This window comes from Staurois parvus, unplaced genomic scaffold, assembly GCF_062004578.1.
Source record: "Staurois parvus isolate SC_StPar_1 unplaced genomic scaffold, SC_StPar_1.0 ptg000691l, whole genome shotgun sequence".
Lineage (NCBI taxonomy): Eukaryota > Metazoa > Chordata > Amphibia > Anura > Ranidae > Staurois > Staurois parvus.
The window spans coordinates 771,581-788,561 of NW_028318487.1; the positions used below are offsets into that span (position 1 = coordinate 771,581).

A 16,981-nucleotide genomic window follows, 5' to 3' on the forward strand; every position below is an offset into this window, starting at 1 on the left:
CTTTTGTAAGGAAGAAAGGGCAAAGATACCTCAAACAAGAATTGAAAGACTCTTGGCTGGCTACAAAAAGCGTTTACAAGCTGTGATACTTGCCAAAGGGGGCAGTACAAGATATTAACGCTGCAGGGTGCCCAAACTTTTGCAGACGCCATTTTTTTGTTTTCTGTTATTTTGAAAGTGTAAATGATGGAAATAAAATCTAACTTTTGTTGACATATTATAAGAATGTCTAATCTGTAATTTGATGCCTTTTGGAGATTTTTCCATCTTTCCTTGGCTTCTTTATGCACAGTAATACAAATTTTTAGCTGGGGTGCCCAAACTTTTGATCCCCACTGTACATATGGAGGTATGGACCTTCCATAATGGGGCTGGACTACACAATGGATTTTGAGTGTGGTGAGGTCACCACCCTGCTGCCAGCGCAACCTGCGAGTCCCTCTGGTAAGGTAGTCATCCTAAATGCCGATACCTATGAATGATTAATGCAGCTTTGGGAGCAAAGCCAAGCAACGCTGCAAGGATGATAAAAAAAAACAAACAAAAAAAAAAAAAACAACATAATTTAAAATCAACTGGACACTCCAAGGAGAAGCACCTAATTATTCTGATAAGTGTGTGTTATGGGTGACACATGATCAGAATAGTGAACTTTGCCTTTAGACCCAGAGCCTTTATTATTTACCCAGCGTGGGGGCCTATTTTGATAAGGGGAGGAAAAAAAAAAAAAAAAGCACAACTACTGGAGGTGGGCTCTAATTTGTTGCTGCCCGCATAGCACATGTGCAGCAGCAAAAGGGTGGGCTTAAATGCCCATACACTGCTCATATGTATTGCAGGGCAGCACACTCAGCAGACACTGAGCTGTCCAAATCAGCTCTAGGTTTCCACTATCGGTAGTCAGAGAGACAGGCTCCCCGTCACGTGAGCACTGTGACAGCCAATCACAATGCTCACATGATTGCTGATGTTTCCCTCCCCCCAGGCAAACAGAACTCTTTAAAAAGGGAGGCCGGGATGGGCAAGAAGGATTTAAGAAACTAAAAATAGCAGTGAAAAAAAAAAGAAAAAAGAAATAAATAAATTACAGAGATAGAGGATATACGAAAGCACTATGCATGCCCTTTAGAAATGACAAGACCTTCCGAAGATTACTGGAATAGAACATTTACCTGTAGAATGTCTGGATTATTTGCAATTTTCAGAACTTTGCTGGCTTTAGCTAAACCCACACCATGGATAGACGGCAAATAGTCACATCCAGACAGGATACACATATAGCGGAATTTCTCTTCTGTGAACACATCCCCCAGGTGTTTACACTTTCCAAACCGATCCTGATCAATTTCTAAACCGTTTCCATATTGGTCCATTTTCAGAATCACCTTAGGAAAAGAAAAAAAAAAAGTCCAGTAGGCTTGGTTCAATCAGTTTGATAATGAAGAGAACAAAATAATCAGACATAATCCAAGCATTCACAATTTAAAGAGCAGCCAGATTTTAAAGTGGTTGTAAAAGCTCAAGGTATTTTTACCTTCATGCTTCGTCAACGTCACCCTCTTACCTGAGCCCCATTAAGATCCAGCACTGTGCAGAAGAGCCTGGGCCCTCCTTACTGGCTGAGACAGCAGCAGGAGCCATTTGATTGCAGCCAGTGAGTGAATGAGGAGAGGAGCCGAGCTTCGGCTGTGTGTGTGAATGGACATGTAGCGCAGTGGCTTCGGAGCGAGCCTGCTTGGGTGTCCCCATAGCAAGCTGCTTGCTCTGGGAACACTTGGCTTGAGGGAGCGACCAGAAGCACTGGCGGGGGACCTGAGAACAGGAGGAGCAGGGCTGCTCTGTGTAAAACCACTGCACAAAGCAGGTAAGTATAGCTTTTTCTTTTTTATTTAAAAAAATTGGCTTTAATATCACTTTGAAGCTGATGTTTAGGCATGTACTGTATATTTTGTAGTTACACTAGTCCAACTTAAAGTGTTACTAAAGTCTGGACCCTGCATTCCCTACATCCACTCTCCCCGGACCCCGCATTCCCTACATCCGGTCTCCCCGGACCCCGCATTCCCTACATCCGGTCTCCCCGGACCCCGCATTCCCTACATCCGGTCTCCCCGGACCCCGCATTCCCTACATCCGGTCTCCCCGGACCCCGCATTCCCTACATCCGGTCTCCCCGGACCCCGCATTCCCTACATCCGGTCTCCCACATTACACACAACTTAGAAATGGAATTATTTTAGTAAATATAAACTGCCAAACACTCCTTTTCTCATCAGCAGTTAGAGCAAACTTGTGACTTCAGCATAGCACTGGTTAAAGCTTGTAGGAAGAGTTTTCTTTCTGCTCTAGGAAGATGTGAAAGTTCTAACCCTCTGTACAGTGCTGATTGGCCCTGTGCTGATCACATGCACTCTCCCAAGAAAAAAAAATAACCTCTAGCAATACACACCAAACTGAGCATGTGACTACAGATTCAGTCTGTCTGAGGTGGTCATTTCAACAAGGACAGGCAGAGAAGACAGGATCAAACAGCGTTTTTACACAATGCAGAGGATTAACCCCTTAGGTTCCACAGTGAGTATAACAAGCATGCTTTCCTGCATATACAGACTGATTGTACTATTGTGGGTTTAGTAACACATTAAGTATCATGTGCCATACCTGTGCTGTGGGATTCCCGTGGAAGCTGGGAATCGCTGTATTAGGCACTGGGCCTGGAAGTTAGTGGCAAGTGGCCGTCTTGCTGCATTGTGAACACAAGAGGTGGCTTGCTCGCTCAGCCCGGGCACCAATCTGTGAATACTTCACATTTATTGAGAAAATACATTCTCTTATTGGACGAGGTGGAAAGGCAGTGAAATGGTCAACCCTGTTTTTTTTTTTGTGTGTGTACACCGAGCTACGCATGCACAGCTCAGTGTAAAGTCTTGGGCCGATTCTGTGCGCACACATGGGCAGGAGTTGCACCATCCATGCTCAGTCATTCAATAATCTAAAGACTTCAAATTCAGAAAACCAGGAGAGAATTGACGTGCCTGACACTGCAGGACTAAAGGATCACTTTGCTAGGTAGGTCTACCATAATGTGCCAATATGAGGAGCCAGAGTTGCTTCCTGTACACTGCTGCCGACTACGCACAGCATGTTAACACATTATGGCAAAAAGAACCCTTAGGAGCCCAAAGTATCATTTGGCCTGGCAGTTAAGGTATGCTTCAAAGTCCTAGAAGGCATGGATTTACAACTCGAGGAAAAAGTAACAAGAAACATACAATATTATACATTTTTTTTCAACAATCCTAAAGTGATAAACCCCAAAATGTAATATACTGCAGCTTACCAATCAGTAGATGTGATTATTAAGTGTTGTTGCATGGCAAGACCACTTACTGTTATCTCACATACAAATTTACCACCCTAACTCCTCCCACAGTTTTTACATTACATAGACCGTAATATACCGAAACGTGCGGATTGTTCCCGATTGGTGTGCTATTACTTTGTGGAACGTTTTGCCAAATGGTTCACGAAATATCAGCGTTTTTGTAGTGAAATTGGTCCCATAGGAATGAATGGCGGAATGTTCAAAACTAGAGTGGGAGCCGACAAAAGCTAGAGTGTGAGCTGAAAAATCAGGACATGATTTCTAAACTGCCATCACTCCCTCATTTTCAAGCCCACCTACACAAATCTTATATCAAAACGTTCAGCTATCCCTGCTGCCACTAAAAATGTCCACGGCTAAGCCATAGTCCTGATACTTTTCACAATACGACCATTTGTTTGCAACTCACGCCGCCCATTGACATTCATTGAAACTCCACTCTAGCCACCTCAAATTTGAAGGGCAAATTCTAAACCGCAACTGTGCCTTCATTTTTAATATTTCAGAGACATACTATGCATCAAAATGTAGGTCTGGGTCTTGTCATGCTACAATATAAAGCTCTTCACTGTAGGATTTATAGTTTTTAAAACTACAACCATTTGAAGACACCAGTGAAGTGAGCAATTTGGAGCAGTTTGTTTTTAACCGCTCTTCTCTGCCCTATTTGAAATCTAATTTTGAATTGGTGACAGTTTGGCCGACTTCTGGTTAAAGGTTTGGAAATAAGTTTTCTACAGTAGAGAGTATTTGAGGTGATAATGCTGCTAATGTTTCCGTAAATGTATGTTTTAATGCAACTGTGAAGCACTTTGGGCAACAACATTGCAATTAAATGTACTATATAAATAATTAAAAGTTGAAATGCATTTCTCACACTATCAAGCTTGCCATGTGCATTTTTTAAATTTGATCAATCAATTGGTTAGTGTAATGTTTACTATCTTTACTCCAAACACTCCACACAGTTACTCTGCCCACTCCATAAAGTTACTCTGCCCAGTCCAACCTTTTCACAGTTACTTCGCCCACCCCACCCAGTTACTCCGCCCACTCCAGTTGTAGACTACTGGTGGAGGAAAGAACACTTCACACAATTTCCCCAGAAATTGTAGCTTTTCCAGTTAAGTGTTCTTGCATGGCAAGACCACTTACTGTTATCTCACATATATATTATTAGTATTATAGCCAAATTTACCACCCTAACTCCTCCCACAGTTTTTACACTACATAGACAGTAATATACCGAAACGTGCGGATTGTTCCCGATTGGTGTGCTATTACTTTGTGGAACGTTTCGCCGAATGGTTCCCTAAATATCTGCGTTTTTGTGGTGAAATTGGTCCCATAGGAATGAATGGCAGAATGTTCAAAACTAGAGTGGGAGCTGACAAAACCTTTTCACAGTTACTCCGCCCACTCCAGTTGTAGACTACTGGTGGAGGCAAGAACACTTCACACAATTTCCCCAGAATTTGTAGCTTTTCTAGTTATTATACAGGATGTATATAGCGCCAATAGTTTGCTCAGCGCTGTACATTATAATGGGAGACAATACAGTAACAATACGATTCAATACACGAGGGGTTCGAGGGCCCTGCTCCTTGGAGCTTACAATCTAGGAGGGAGGGGACTCTGTGCAACTTATAACATCCAAGTGAAAGATAAAACACCAACATGGCTGCATTTGTTTTTTTCGGCTTCTTTTCCCTCTCCGTTTTCACCTGGTGATCTGGCCAGTAGCACAACTCCAGTATTAGAGTGTCCCCACTCTGGAAGGAGCACAGGGGGCACCTTTGGACAGCAGGATGATCAGTCTAGGGCGGGTGTCGGCAACCCGCGGCTCTTTTTCACCTTTCCTGCGGCTCCGGAGCACACTGCCCACCAGGCGACAGGCAATAGGGTCGGCAAGCCGCGGCTCTTTTAATGCAGATCTTCTGTGTGCCGGGCGCCCGCTGGCAAACATTGGCTGTCAGGATGTAGGCGGGGCAGCCCGGATGTAGGCGAGGCAGCGTGACGAACTCCTCTCCTCTCACAGTCCGCCCTGAAGACCAGAACGGCGCGGGAACCCAGCGAGAGGAACGCGCGGAGCAAAGGTAAGTGAATTCACACAATATGGGGAATGAATTACTATAGGGGGGATGAATTACTACAGGGGGGATGAATTACTACAGGGGGGATGAATTACTATATGGGGGAATGAATTACTATATGGGGGAATGAATTACTATAGGGGGAATGAATTACTATAGGGGGGATGAATTACTATATGGGGGATGAATTACTATATGGGGGATGAATTACTATATGGGGGATGAATTACTATATGGGGGATGTATTTTCAGTTTTAAAAATGTTTCTCTCAAAATAAATTTCAATCGTGGTTTTGGCGAGATTTGGCTCAGTCGAAAAAAAAGGTTGCCCACCACTGACCTAAGGCTATGATTGTGATTATGACGATACACTGTGGCCCTGATTAACCCTTTGCTTACTGGGCCCTTAAACCCCCTTCATGACCAGAGCGTTTTTTGCAATATATGCAGTGTCGGATTTGTTTTAAATGTTGCAATGGTTTTGCGGCTCCCAGTCTCTTTCCCTCTCGGAAACGGGTCCAAGTGGCTCTTTATGTCTTAAAGGTTGCAGACCCCTGGTCTAGGGGGAGGAGAGTGTTAGATGGACTAGCCCAGAGGTGGGCAAACTGCAGCTCTCCAGCTGTTGTGGAACTAAATTTTCCATGAGGCATTACAACATTACAAAACTGACAGTTACAGGTATGACTTGCAGAGGTGTGATGGAACTTGTAGTCCTGCCACAGCTGGAGAGCCGCAGTTTGCCCACCCCTGGACTAGCCGATTTAAATACACTAACTGTGGGTCTGGAATGAACACTTTTTTTTTTTTAATGGTTGAACTGGATGGACTTTTGTCTTTTTTCAACCAGACTAACTATGTAACCAACAAACTGAAGCTGAACTCCAGCTAATACTGTATAATCAGTTGCAGCAAACAGTTTTCCTTTTGGGATAAAGGTTTTACATTAAAAAAAAAAAAAAAAAAGCTGATCATTGTAAGCACCCTTCAGTGGTAAATGGCTTTTCTCAACACTAACTGCCACATCTGCAGGACAGCTTGTTGTGTTGAAAAACAGACTCACCATATGAAAATTGAAGAAAGAAAGCCCAAAAAAATAAAACTAATGCAGCCATCACATCTAAAAGAACTTGTGAGCTGCAATATAATAAAAAGTTTGCTTCTAGGGTTAATACTGCTTTAAAACAAAATAACTTCTTACTTTCTTACAACCAAAAGCAAGAAGGTCGGAGTCTTCTGTAATGATTGCCTGGGCAAAACCATTTTTGTTCAAGTACGCCAGCTGAGAATCCGCCTCATATGGGGCAACGATACAGTCCACGCCTTCAGAACGTGCAGCCTGTAACAGAGCAGAGATGGGGATAAAGACACTGCAATGGAGGATCAAATCAAGCTGCTAAGTACAGAGACTTTCCTATACCAAAGGGGGTAAAAATGAAAAAGTCAAAATTTAGGGGAATTAAGGAAGAAAAAACACAAAAAAACAAAAAAAACACAAACACACCACTCCCGGCACACTGCTTACTGCACAGTTGAAATACACACCGCAAATAAACTCATTATTTATTTCAGATACTTATATAGCGCCATCAATTTGCACAGCACTTTACATATATATTGTACATTCACATCAGTCCCTAACCCTCAAGGGGCGTACAATCTAAGGTCCCTAACTCACATTCATACATACACATACTAGGGACAATTTAGACAGGAGCCAATTCACCTACCAGCATGTCTTTGGAGTGTGGAAGGAAACCTGAGTACCCGGAGGAAACCCACGCAGGCACAGGGAGAACATGCAAACTCCAGGCAGGTGTTGCCGTGTTTGGGATTCGAACCAACGACCCTAGTACTGCCAGGCGGAAGTGATAACCATTTAGCCACTGTGCTGCCCAACTCATCTCCAAAAGCATTTGTCTGTACAGGCAGTACAGCCAGACAGACACCATTTTTTGGTTAACAGTAAGAGAACACAATGGTGGTGCCCACTAGTTTGCTGGTTGCACAAAGCACAGCAGCACACTCTGCATCCATCAGAGACTGGCCCACATCTCGCTCAATGAGGGTGCTGTGCAAGTTATGACAAGAACACCACCAATACAGATTCACATACTTATGTTAACTATAGGTAAGAGACAAAGTTCTCTCAAACACCATTAAAGCGGGTGCAACCCCTTCCATATACCCAGTGAAGAGACTAGACATACACAGAGATGAAACAAATCCTCCTATTAATTACTTCAAGTCCGGACACTTTCACCCCCTTCCTGTCCAGGCCAATTTTCAGCTTTCAGTGCTGTCACACTTTGAATGACAATTGCACGGTCATGCAACACTGTACCCATATGAATTTTTTAGCATTTTTTTTTTTTTTTTTTTACACAGATAAAACTTTATTTTTGGTGGTATTTATTCACCACTGAGATTTTTGTTTGATATATAAATGAAAGTCCCAAAAATTTGAAAGTGTTTTTCTTATAACATTTTGCAAATAAATAATAATCTTTCTTCATAAATCTTTACCAAAATGTATTCATCTATTTCGTAAAAAAAAAAAAAAAAACTAAAACTAGTTTAACCAAAAATTATAATTTTTCAAAAATTATGTTTTTTTTATATTAATTTTTTTTTTATTTTCTTTAACATACTGTCACCCTAGCAGTACAGTGTCGTGTCACCATAGAACTTGTAGGGGGTGATCATGAGTTTTTCTTTTTTTTTTTTTTTACACTAGTTACTTTTACACCCATAAAGGCTGTAAAAGCAATCATTTCTCCTTCTCTCTTGCTGCATTCCTGCAGCCATTGAGAAATACTGTGTGAGCTGTGATTGGTCACAGCTTTTCACATGGTACAAGGCTGTCGTGAATAGCCTTATACCATGTGACCTCTGTGATCATTCACAGATTTCACACGTAGTAAGCAATGATGTCAGGAAGTGATAGCTTGCTTACTACTTTTCATGTGATCACTGATTGGCCAATCAGTGATCACATGAATTGGGACCTCACACAGAGGTCCTGTAGAGTGATCGGTGTTCCGCTGGGGGGTGGAGAGATGTTTAGAAACATCCACCCGCATCAGCAGCACTCCCGTCTGGCCGTTCATCTACATGGGCTGGACAGGAAGAGGTTAAGTTGTACCAGTCTATCCGCAGTCTTCTCTTCTCTACATCCATCCAGGCTCCATGCACACTAGTGTTTTTGTAAACTCGAAACATGCCGGGTAATTGTGCGTTTTAGTAGCATTTGCATTTTTACAGTACATGTAGGGAAATAAAAAAAATAAAAACATAAAAAGCTGTTAGGAGCGTTTAGCTCTTTTTTTCTGCGGACAAGTCACTCCCAAAAATGCAAAAAAAAAAAGGCAAAAAAAAAAAAAAAAAAAGGGGGGGGGGGTTCTGCTCCTAGAAGCTGAAGCTTGAAAATTCTTCTAGCCTACAATAGTGTGCATGGACACATAGGATGACACTTTTTGCTAGTGTAAGCCTTAAAGTGCTGCATTTATAAAGGTTGTCAGGGAAATCAGAAAAAAAAAAAAAAAAGGGGCGCAGAGATGACATTGCACACTGCAGAGCTCAGTGAGGAGAGCTGTGAGAGGGATTTGGAGGGAAAGGACACAACCCCCCTGCACACATCACACAGGAACAGGGCTGAGGCGGTCAGTCACAGGTTGTGTGCTGGAGCTCTCCATCCTGTCATTTCTGTTGGTGTCAGGACAACTTGTCAGAAGTCACTCATGCTGATAGCAGAGGAAAGAGGCAGCAGACAGAAATGACACTTAGTGCTGTGGAGTGAGACAATTACACACTATAGAGGGATATGCTTTGTTCACATTTCATGTCTAACTATTTTTAATCCTCATGCAGCTAGCCTTAGTAAATAGATAGGAAGGCATGTTATAATTACTTGTATTAAACTTTTTATTTTTTTTGTTACGCATTTCTTCAGTTGCTTCCAGGGGCGGACTGACAACTCATGGGGCCCCTGTGTCCTTGCCCAAACTCAAAAAAGCCTATGAAAAAGGTACCAGGGGCATCTCATGGGGCCCCCTACTGACCCCGGGCCCTCGGGCAGTGCCCTAGTTTCCAAATGGTCAGTCCGCCCCTGGTTGCTTCCCGATTTCTGACCAGGATGTCGTACATCTGAAGAGTCTTCACAGGCATTTTTTTTCTCTTCTGGAGGAGGGGGGTCTTCTCAGCTAAACACACCTTCCTGTCTGCATGCCTGAGCTAAGGGCAGATGATTTCAGGAAGTAAATGCTACATGAATCATCTGCCCTTACTCAAGATGACCGCAGCTAGAAATGCTGGGGGGTGTTTTTCAAAGTGATTTGTCGACAAAATAAAGCATGGAGACATGGATCGAGGAGTTTGCTATGAATGCGATTTAATTCTTTTTGAAATATTTTTGGTTTGTGGTGCTCAGCTTCAATTTGTTTCCGCGTTGACTATTTTTATAGGAATGCACAAATACAACAAGATTTGGGACTGCTTTAGCTCTGTAATAGGCATGCTATGAGCACAGACAAATGTAATGACTGATCTTAGGAGTGAAAAAGAACATCGTTCTCCTGGCAGGTGAGAAGAGTCTGATGCACCCTTTTCAGCTTTGACTCACTAGACTTACTTTGATGACTTGATGAGCCATTTGAGAGGTGATATTAACCGAGCGTGAAAAGCAGTCTCTGGCTTCGGACAGCTTGCCTTCTCTCAGCAGCTGCTTTCCCTTCTGTAAATTCGTCTGCCGCTTCCTGCAAAAACACAACGATTATTTTACTGTATCACCAACACAAACCAAACCTTAACCTCTTCAATACTGGGCACTTTTACCCCCTTCATTACATTACATTACATTACATTGAGTTTATATAGCGCCAAAGGGTTTGCTCAGCGCTGTACAATAGAGGGGGGGGACAATACATGAAACATTACAGCAACTACAAACAGCACACGAGGGGTAAGAGGGCCCTACTCTTTCGAGCTTACAATCTAGGAGGGAGGGGGTAGTGGTACAGGAGGAAGTGGCTGTGGGGGATGGAGTGGTAGGAGGAATGAAGGAGAGCAGCAGTTAGGTGAGGGTGGGGTAGGCTTCCCTGAAGAGGTGGGTTTTCAGGGAGCGCCTGAAGGTGACAGTCTGATGGATTGGGGTAGTGAGTTCCAGAGGATGGGGGAGGACCTGGAGAAGTCTTGCAGACGTGCGTGTGAGGAGGAGACCAGGGAGCAAGATAGAAGGAGGTCCTGTGAAGAGCGAAGGGTACGGGTAGGGTGGTACTTGGGAATCAGGTTGGTGAGGTAGTTAGGGGCAGTGTTGTGAATGGCTTTGTAGGTCAGAGTGAGTAGTTTGAATTTGATGCGTTGGGCGATAGGGAGCCAGTGGAGGGAGAAGCAGAGGGGGGTGGCAGAGGTGGAGCGGGTGGTGAGGTGGATGAGTCTAGCCCAGGGGTGGGCAAACTTTTTGACTTGAGGGCCGCAATGGGTTCATATATTGGACCCGGGGGCCGGACCAAGAGTAGATGAATGATGTGTATGTGTCATCCATAGTAAGTATAGTAATATTCCCCCATAGTAAGCATAGTAATTAATCCCCCATAGTAATTCATCCCCCATATAGTAATTCATCCCCCATATAGTAATTCATCCCCCATATAGTAATTCATCCCCCATAGTAATTCATCCCCCATATAGTAATTCGTCCCCCATATAGTAATTCGTCCCCCATATAGTAATTCGTCCCCCATAGTAATTCATCCCCCCTATAGTAATTCATCCCCCATAGTAATTCATCCCCCATATAGTAATTCATCCCCCATAGTAATTCATCCCCCACATAGTAATTCATCCCCCACATAGTAATTCATCCCCCACATAGTAATTCATCCCCCACATAGTAATTCATCCCCCATATAGTAATTCATCCCCCATATAGTAAGTCCTCCATATAGTAATTCATTCCCCATATAGTAAGTCCTCCATATAGTAATTCATTCCCCATATAGTAAGTCCTCCATATAGTAATTCATTCCCCATATAGTAAGTCCCCCATATAGTAATTCATTCCCCATATAGTAAGTCCCCCATATAGTAATTCATTCCCCATATAGTAAGTCCTCCATATAGTAATTCATTCCCCATATAGTAAGTCCCCCATATAGTAATTCATTCCCCATATAGTAAGTCCCCCATATAGTAAGTCCTCCATATAGTAATTCATTCCCCATATAGTAAGTCCTCCATATAGTAATTCATTCCCCATATAGTAAGTCCCCCATATAGTAATTCATTCCCCATATAGTAAGTCCCCCATATAGTAATTCATCCCCCATATAGTAAGTCCTCCATATAGTAATTCATCCCCCATATAGTAAGTCCCCCATATAGTAATTCATCCCCCATATAGTAAGTCCCCCCCGTGTCAATTCACTTACCTTTGGTCCGCGCGTTCCTCTCGTATTCCCGCGCCGTTCTGGTCTTCAGGGAGGACTGTGAGAGGAGTTCGTCACGCTGCCCCGCCTACATCCTGGCTGCCCCGCCTACATCCTGACAGCTGCAGAGTCCTGACGTCCGAGAGGAGGGGAGAGGAGGAGAGGAGGGAGGGGAGAGGAGGGAGAGGGGGGAGAGGAGGGAGGGGAGCGGGCGCCCGGCACACAGGAGAGCCGCATCTAAATTTGTAAAGAGCCGCGGCTTGCCGACCACTGGCCTTGCGGGAGCCTAGCTCCGCGGGCCGGATTAAAAGGTCCGCCGGGCCGTATACGGCCCGCGGGCCGTAGTTTGCCCATTGCTGGTCTAGCCGCTGAGTTGAGGATGGTCTGAAGCGGGGAGAGCCTGCACTGGGGTAGGCCGGTGAGGAGGGAGTTGCAGTAGTCAAACCCCTTCCTACCCAGGCCAATATTCAACTTTCAGTGTTGTCGCCCTTCGAATGACAATTGTGCGGTCATGCAACACGGTACCAATAAAAACTTTTTTTTTTTTTAACAAAAATAGAGCTCTTTTTTTATTTTTTGCTAAACAAAAAAAAAATAAACTTTTAAGAAAAAAAAACCAAAAAAAAAAACAAAAACACAATTTTGTTTCTGTTATAACATTTTGCAAATAACATGGTATATGCAGGGAAGGAAATAAGTATTTGATCCCCTGCTGATTTTGAATATTTGCCCACTCACAAAGAAATGATCGGTCTAAAAATTGAATGGTAGGTGTATTGAAACACAGAGACAGAATAGCTACAAAAAATTCAGCAGAAATGCATGTCTAACAAATGATGCACTGATTTGCATGTTCAGGAGGGAAATAAGTATTTGATCCCCTTCACAAAACATGACTTAGCACTTGGTGGCAAATCCCTTGTTGGCAATCACAGAGGTCAGACGTTTCCTGGAGTTGGCCCCCAGGTTTGCACACATCTCAGGAAGGATTTTGGCCCACTCCTCTTGGCAGATCCTCTCCAAGTCATTAAGGTTTGGTGGCTGACGTTTGGCAACTCGAACTTTCAGCTCCCTTCACAGATTTTCAATCAGATTAAGGTCTGGAGACTGGCTAGGCCACTCCAGGACCTTAATGTGCTTCTTCTTGAGCCACTCCTTTGTTGCTTTGGCCGTGTGTTTTGGGTCATTGTCATGCTGGAACACCCATCCATGACCCATTTTCAATGCCCTGGCTGAGGGAAGAAGGTTCTCACCCAAGATTTGACGGTACATTGCCCCGTCCATCGTCCTTTTGATGCGGTGCAGTTGTCCTGTCCCCTTAGCAGAAAAACACCCCCAAAGCAGAATGTTTCCACCACCATGTTTGACAGTTGGGATGGTGTTCTTGGGGTCACAGGCAGCATTCCTCCTCCTCCAAACATGGCAAGTTGAGTTATTATTATTATTATACAGTATTTATAAAGTGCCAATAGTTCGCTCAGCGCTGTACATTACAAAGGGGGACAGAACATGTGACAGAACAATACCAATGCAAAACATGAGGGGATTGAGGGCCCTGCTCTTTCGAGCTTACAATCTAGGAGGGAGGGGATGGTGGTACAGGAGGAGATAGCTGTGGGGGATGGAGTGGTAGGAAGAGTGGAGAAGGTCGGCAAGTTAGCAGGGGGTGGGGTAGGCTTCCCTGAAGAGATAGGTTTTCAGGGTGCGCCTAAAGGAGAGGAGAGTAGGTGATAATCTCATGGGTTGGGGCAGGGAGTTCCAGAGGATGGGTGACACCCTGGAGAAGTCCTGGAGGCGGGCATGGGAGGAGAAGACCAGGGAACTAGAGAGAAGGAGGTCTTGTGAGGAGCGGAGTGTGCGTGCTGGGCGGTACTTTGATATTAGGTCAGTGATGTAGTTCGGGGCAGTATGGTGGACGGCTTTGTACGTCAGTGTTAGGATTTTGAATTTGATCCGTTGTGCAATCGGAAGCCAGTGGAGGGATTGGCAGAGGGGGGTGGTGGAAACGGAGCGGCTGGAAAGGTGAATGAGTCTGGCAGCGTATTCAGGATGGACTGAAGCGGGGATAGCCAGCGGCGAGGCAGGCCAGTGAGGAGGGAGTTGCAGTAGTCGAGTCGTGATATGATGAGGGAGTGGATGAGCTGTTTAGTGGTTTCTGGGGTTAGGAACGTGCGGATTTTGGCGATGTTGCGGAGGTGGAGTCTGCATGAGTTTGTTAAAGATTGGAATTGGGGCTGGAAGGATAGGTTGGAGTTGATGCCAAAGAGCTCGATTTTGGTCTCATCTGGCCACAACACTTCCCACCAGTCCTCCTCTGCATCATTCAGATGTTCAGTGGCAAACTTAAGACGGGCCTGGACATGTGCTTTCTTGAGCAGAGGGACCTTGCGGGCACTGCAGGATTTCAATCCATGTCAACGTAGTGTGTTACCAATTGTTTTCTTGGTGACTGTGGTTCCAGCTGCCTGGAGATCATTGACAAGATCCTCACATGTAGTTTTGGGATGATTCCTCACTGTTCTCATGATCATTGACACTCCACAAGGTGAGATCTTGCATGGTGCACCAGACCTAGGGAGACTGACAGTTGTTTTGTGTTTCTTCCATTTGTGAATGATTGCATCAACTGTTGTCACCTTCTCACCAAGCTGCTTGACGATAGTTTGGTAGCCCAGTCCAGCCTTGTGTAGGTGTACTATCTTGTCCCTGACATCCTTGGACAGCTCTTTGCCATGGTGGAGAGTTTGGAATCTGATGGTTTGATTGCTCCTGTGGACAGGTGTCTTTTATACAGGTAGCAAAATGAGATTAGCAGCACTCTCTTTAAGAGACTGACTCTAATCTCAAGTTTCTAACCTGTATGAAAGACACCTGGTAGCCAGAAATCCTGTTGAATGATAGACATGTATTTAATTTGAATTTTTATTGCTATTATAATACACCGAACATTCAATTTTTAGACTGATCATTTCTTTGTGAGTGGGCAAACATTTAAAATCAGCAGGGGATCAAATATGCATTTCCCTCACATATACATATATATATATATATATATAAAATCTCGCTCTAGTCGCACGCCAAGTCACACAAGTTTAACGGAGCCTTAGTTCCTCAGCAGTGTGGTCGGGCAGGTCCATCCCCATCCAAAAACACTGCTAGAAGGATACAGACTTGTAAATGAGCAGTGCTGGTCTTTGGTAGCAGGGGAAGCTCTGGAGACTACCAATGCCATACACAATATGATATAAAATTTATGACTGATCAGCACTGTCAAGCTCCGTGATACAGGGAACTGGTCCCAGCGCAGTTGATCATTCAAAAAAACAAAAAAAACAAAAAAAAAGTTGGGAGGCGCCAACAGAGCTATGCGATTTATCTGTTGGGCTGTGTGCGCGTGTGTAGAAGCCGCTGACAAAGTCACAGCTCTGAATGAGCCGTCACTATTATGCAGTGGTGTATTTAGGTTTTGTGCTGATAGATAGAAAGACAGTCACCTTTACAGCTCTGGACATCCCCAGGAATGACAGTGGGGCTCTGCATACACCATCAAGCAGCCTCTCTTAGATCCCACCTGGTCCCCACACTGCATATGTCCCTTCTTCCAGAGGGCAGTGCTGCCCCCATAAAAAATGCCACCCTAGGCAAATGCCTTGTGGTAAATACACCCCTGCTATTATGAATGAGTGAAAAGTACCATTTGCTTCATTCAGAATAAGAAAAGATCACTCAGAGCTGTGGCATTCCTGTGCAATTCACATACGATTCAGTACGGTGCATTTTGAGCCCGGTTCATTTTTAATGGGCTCAAATCACACCACATGGCACCAAAGACGTGCAGGCACCTTTTTTGGAGGCGCACTGAAATCGGATTGCATGGTTGTTTCGTACTGTGCGATCCAGTGCAGGCAAACCGCACATCGTCTGTGATCAGTTTGGGGTGTACTGACATCCGCATAAGTTTGCACACACGATTGCAATGCAATCTCTTAGATTGTAAGCTCCAAGGATCAGGGCCCTCCTAACCCTCTTGTATTGAACTGTATTGTCTCCTGTTATTTTGTAAAGCGCTGAGCAAACTGTTGGCGCCATATAAATCCTGTATAATATTAATAAATAATAAGGGAAACAGGCAGGGATTGCTGTGTTTCCAGCAGGACATGAGTGAATCGGGGGTAAATGATCTTTCCACTTTAATGTAAAAAAAAACCCCCCACAAAAGAGGACAACCAATTGACAATGTTATGCATAGTGTAAAAGCACTCTGATACAAAAAGTTACATTGTAAAGAGCTAAATAGGATAATTGTATAAAAAAAAAAATAGTAAAAAATATGAATACTTTGTTGACAATTTCATGAATGACTCACTCTCTTCTTGCTCTTTCCACATCTTTCTTCGAAGGTAAAGTGCATCCATCAAACACCAGTATGGGTTTGACACCGTGTGACAAAAGCATGTGTACAAACTTCATGCAATAGGACACATACCTGCAACAAAAGCGGCATCACTGATTGTAATAAACATTAGATGCAGAATATTTCAAAAACATTGCAGGCAAGAAAAAAAAAAAAAAAAAAAAAAAAAGGAAAAAAAGGGAAAAGAAAACCTCTAGGAAAGGAAAATTAACAGCAGGCTTTCCAACTCTCAGTTCTCTAATACAGGCAAGCAAATGAATGCCAACAGCAGCAGATCTGGGGTGTGCTGGGGATTGTGAGGAAGGAGACGGGAGGGAATATTCCTCAGCATTTTTACGCTTGTTCCTAAATTCTGAGTCTACACCAAGTGCAGACTCAGAACATACACAGGACTACTCTGCCTCTTTACCAGCACCTGAACAGTAAAACCCCACAGTTGAGCCACATTTTTAACGCCCCCTAAACCACATCCCTTTTGCTACTGAGGAAGCAGCTAAGGGTGTATACATGCTGTGGCACTTTGCATCATTGCAGGAATTACAACACCTGTAGCACTTGGCAACACGCACCCACTGAGTGCAACCTATTGCAGTGAATGAGGCCGTACTGCAACCACCTCACGAACCATGCAGTCGCCTGCTGGGGGTTAAAACAGATATAATTGATG

At 43.9% G+C, this 16,981-nt stretch overlaps 1 protein-coding gene across 1 annotated transcript in view; it reads right to left on the reverse strand.

Moving 5' to 3' along the window:
• Positions 1-16,981, reverse strand: part of EXO1 (exonuclease 1) — a 50,433-nt gene that overhangs the window by 23,581 nt on the left and 9,871 nt on the right. The window contains exons 3-6 of the mRNA XM_089652725.1: positions 16,267-16,386; positions 10,106-10,229; positions 6,677-6,814; positions 1,173-1,385 (exon numbers count right to left, since the gene is read on the reverse strand). Of these exons, the coding sequence (XP_089508851.1) occupies positions 1,173-1,385; positions 6,677-6,814; positions 10,106-10,229; positions 16,267-16,386 (595 nt within the window). The remainder of the gene's footprint in view (positions 1-1,172; positions 1,386-6,676; positions 6,815-10,105; positions 10,230-16,266; positions 16,387-16,981) is intronic.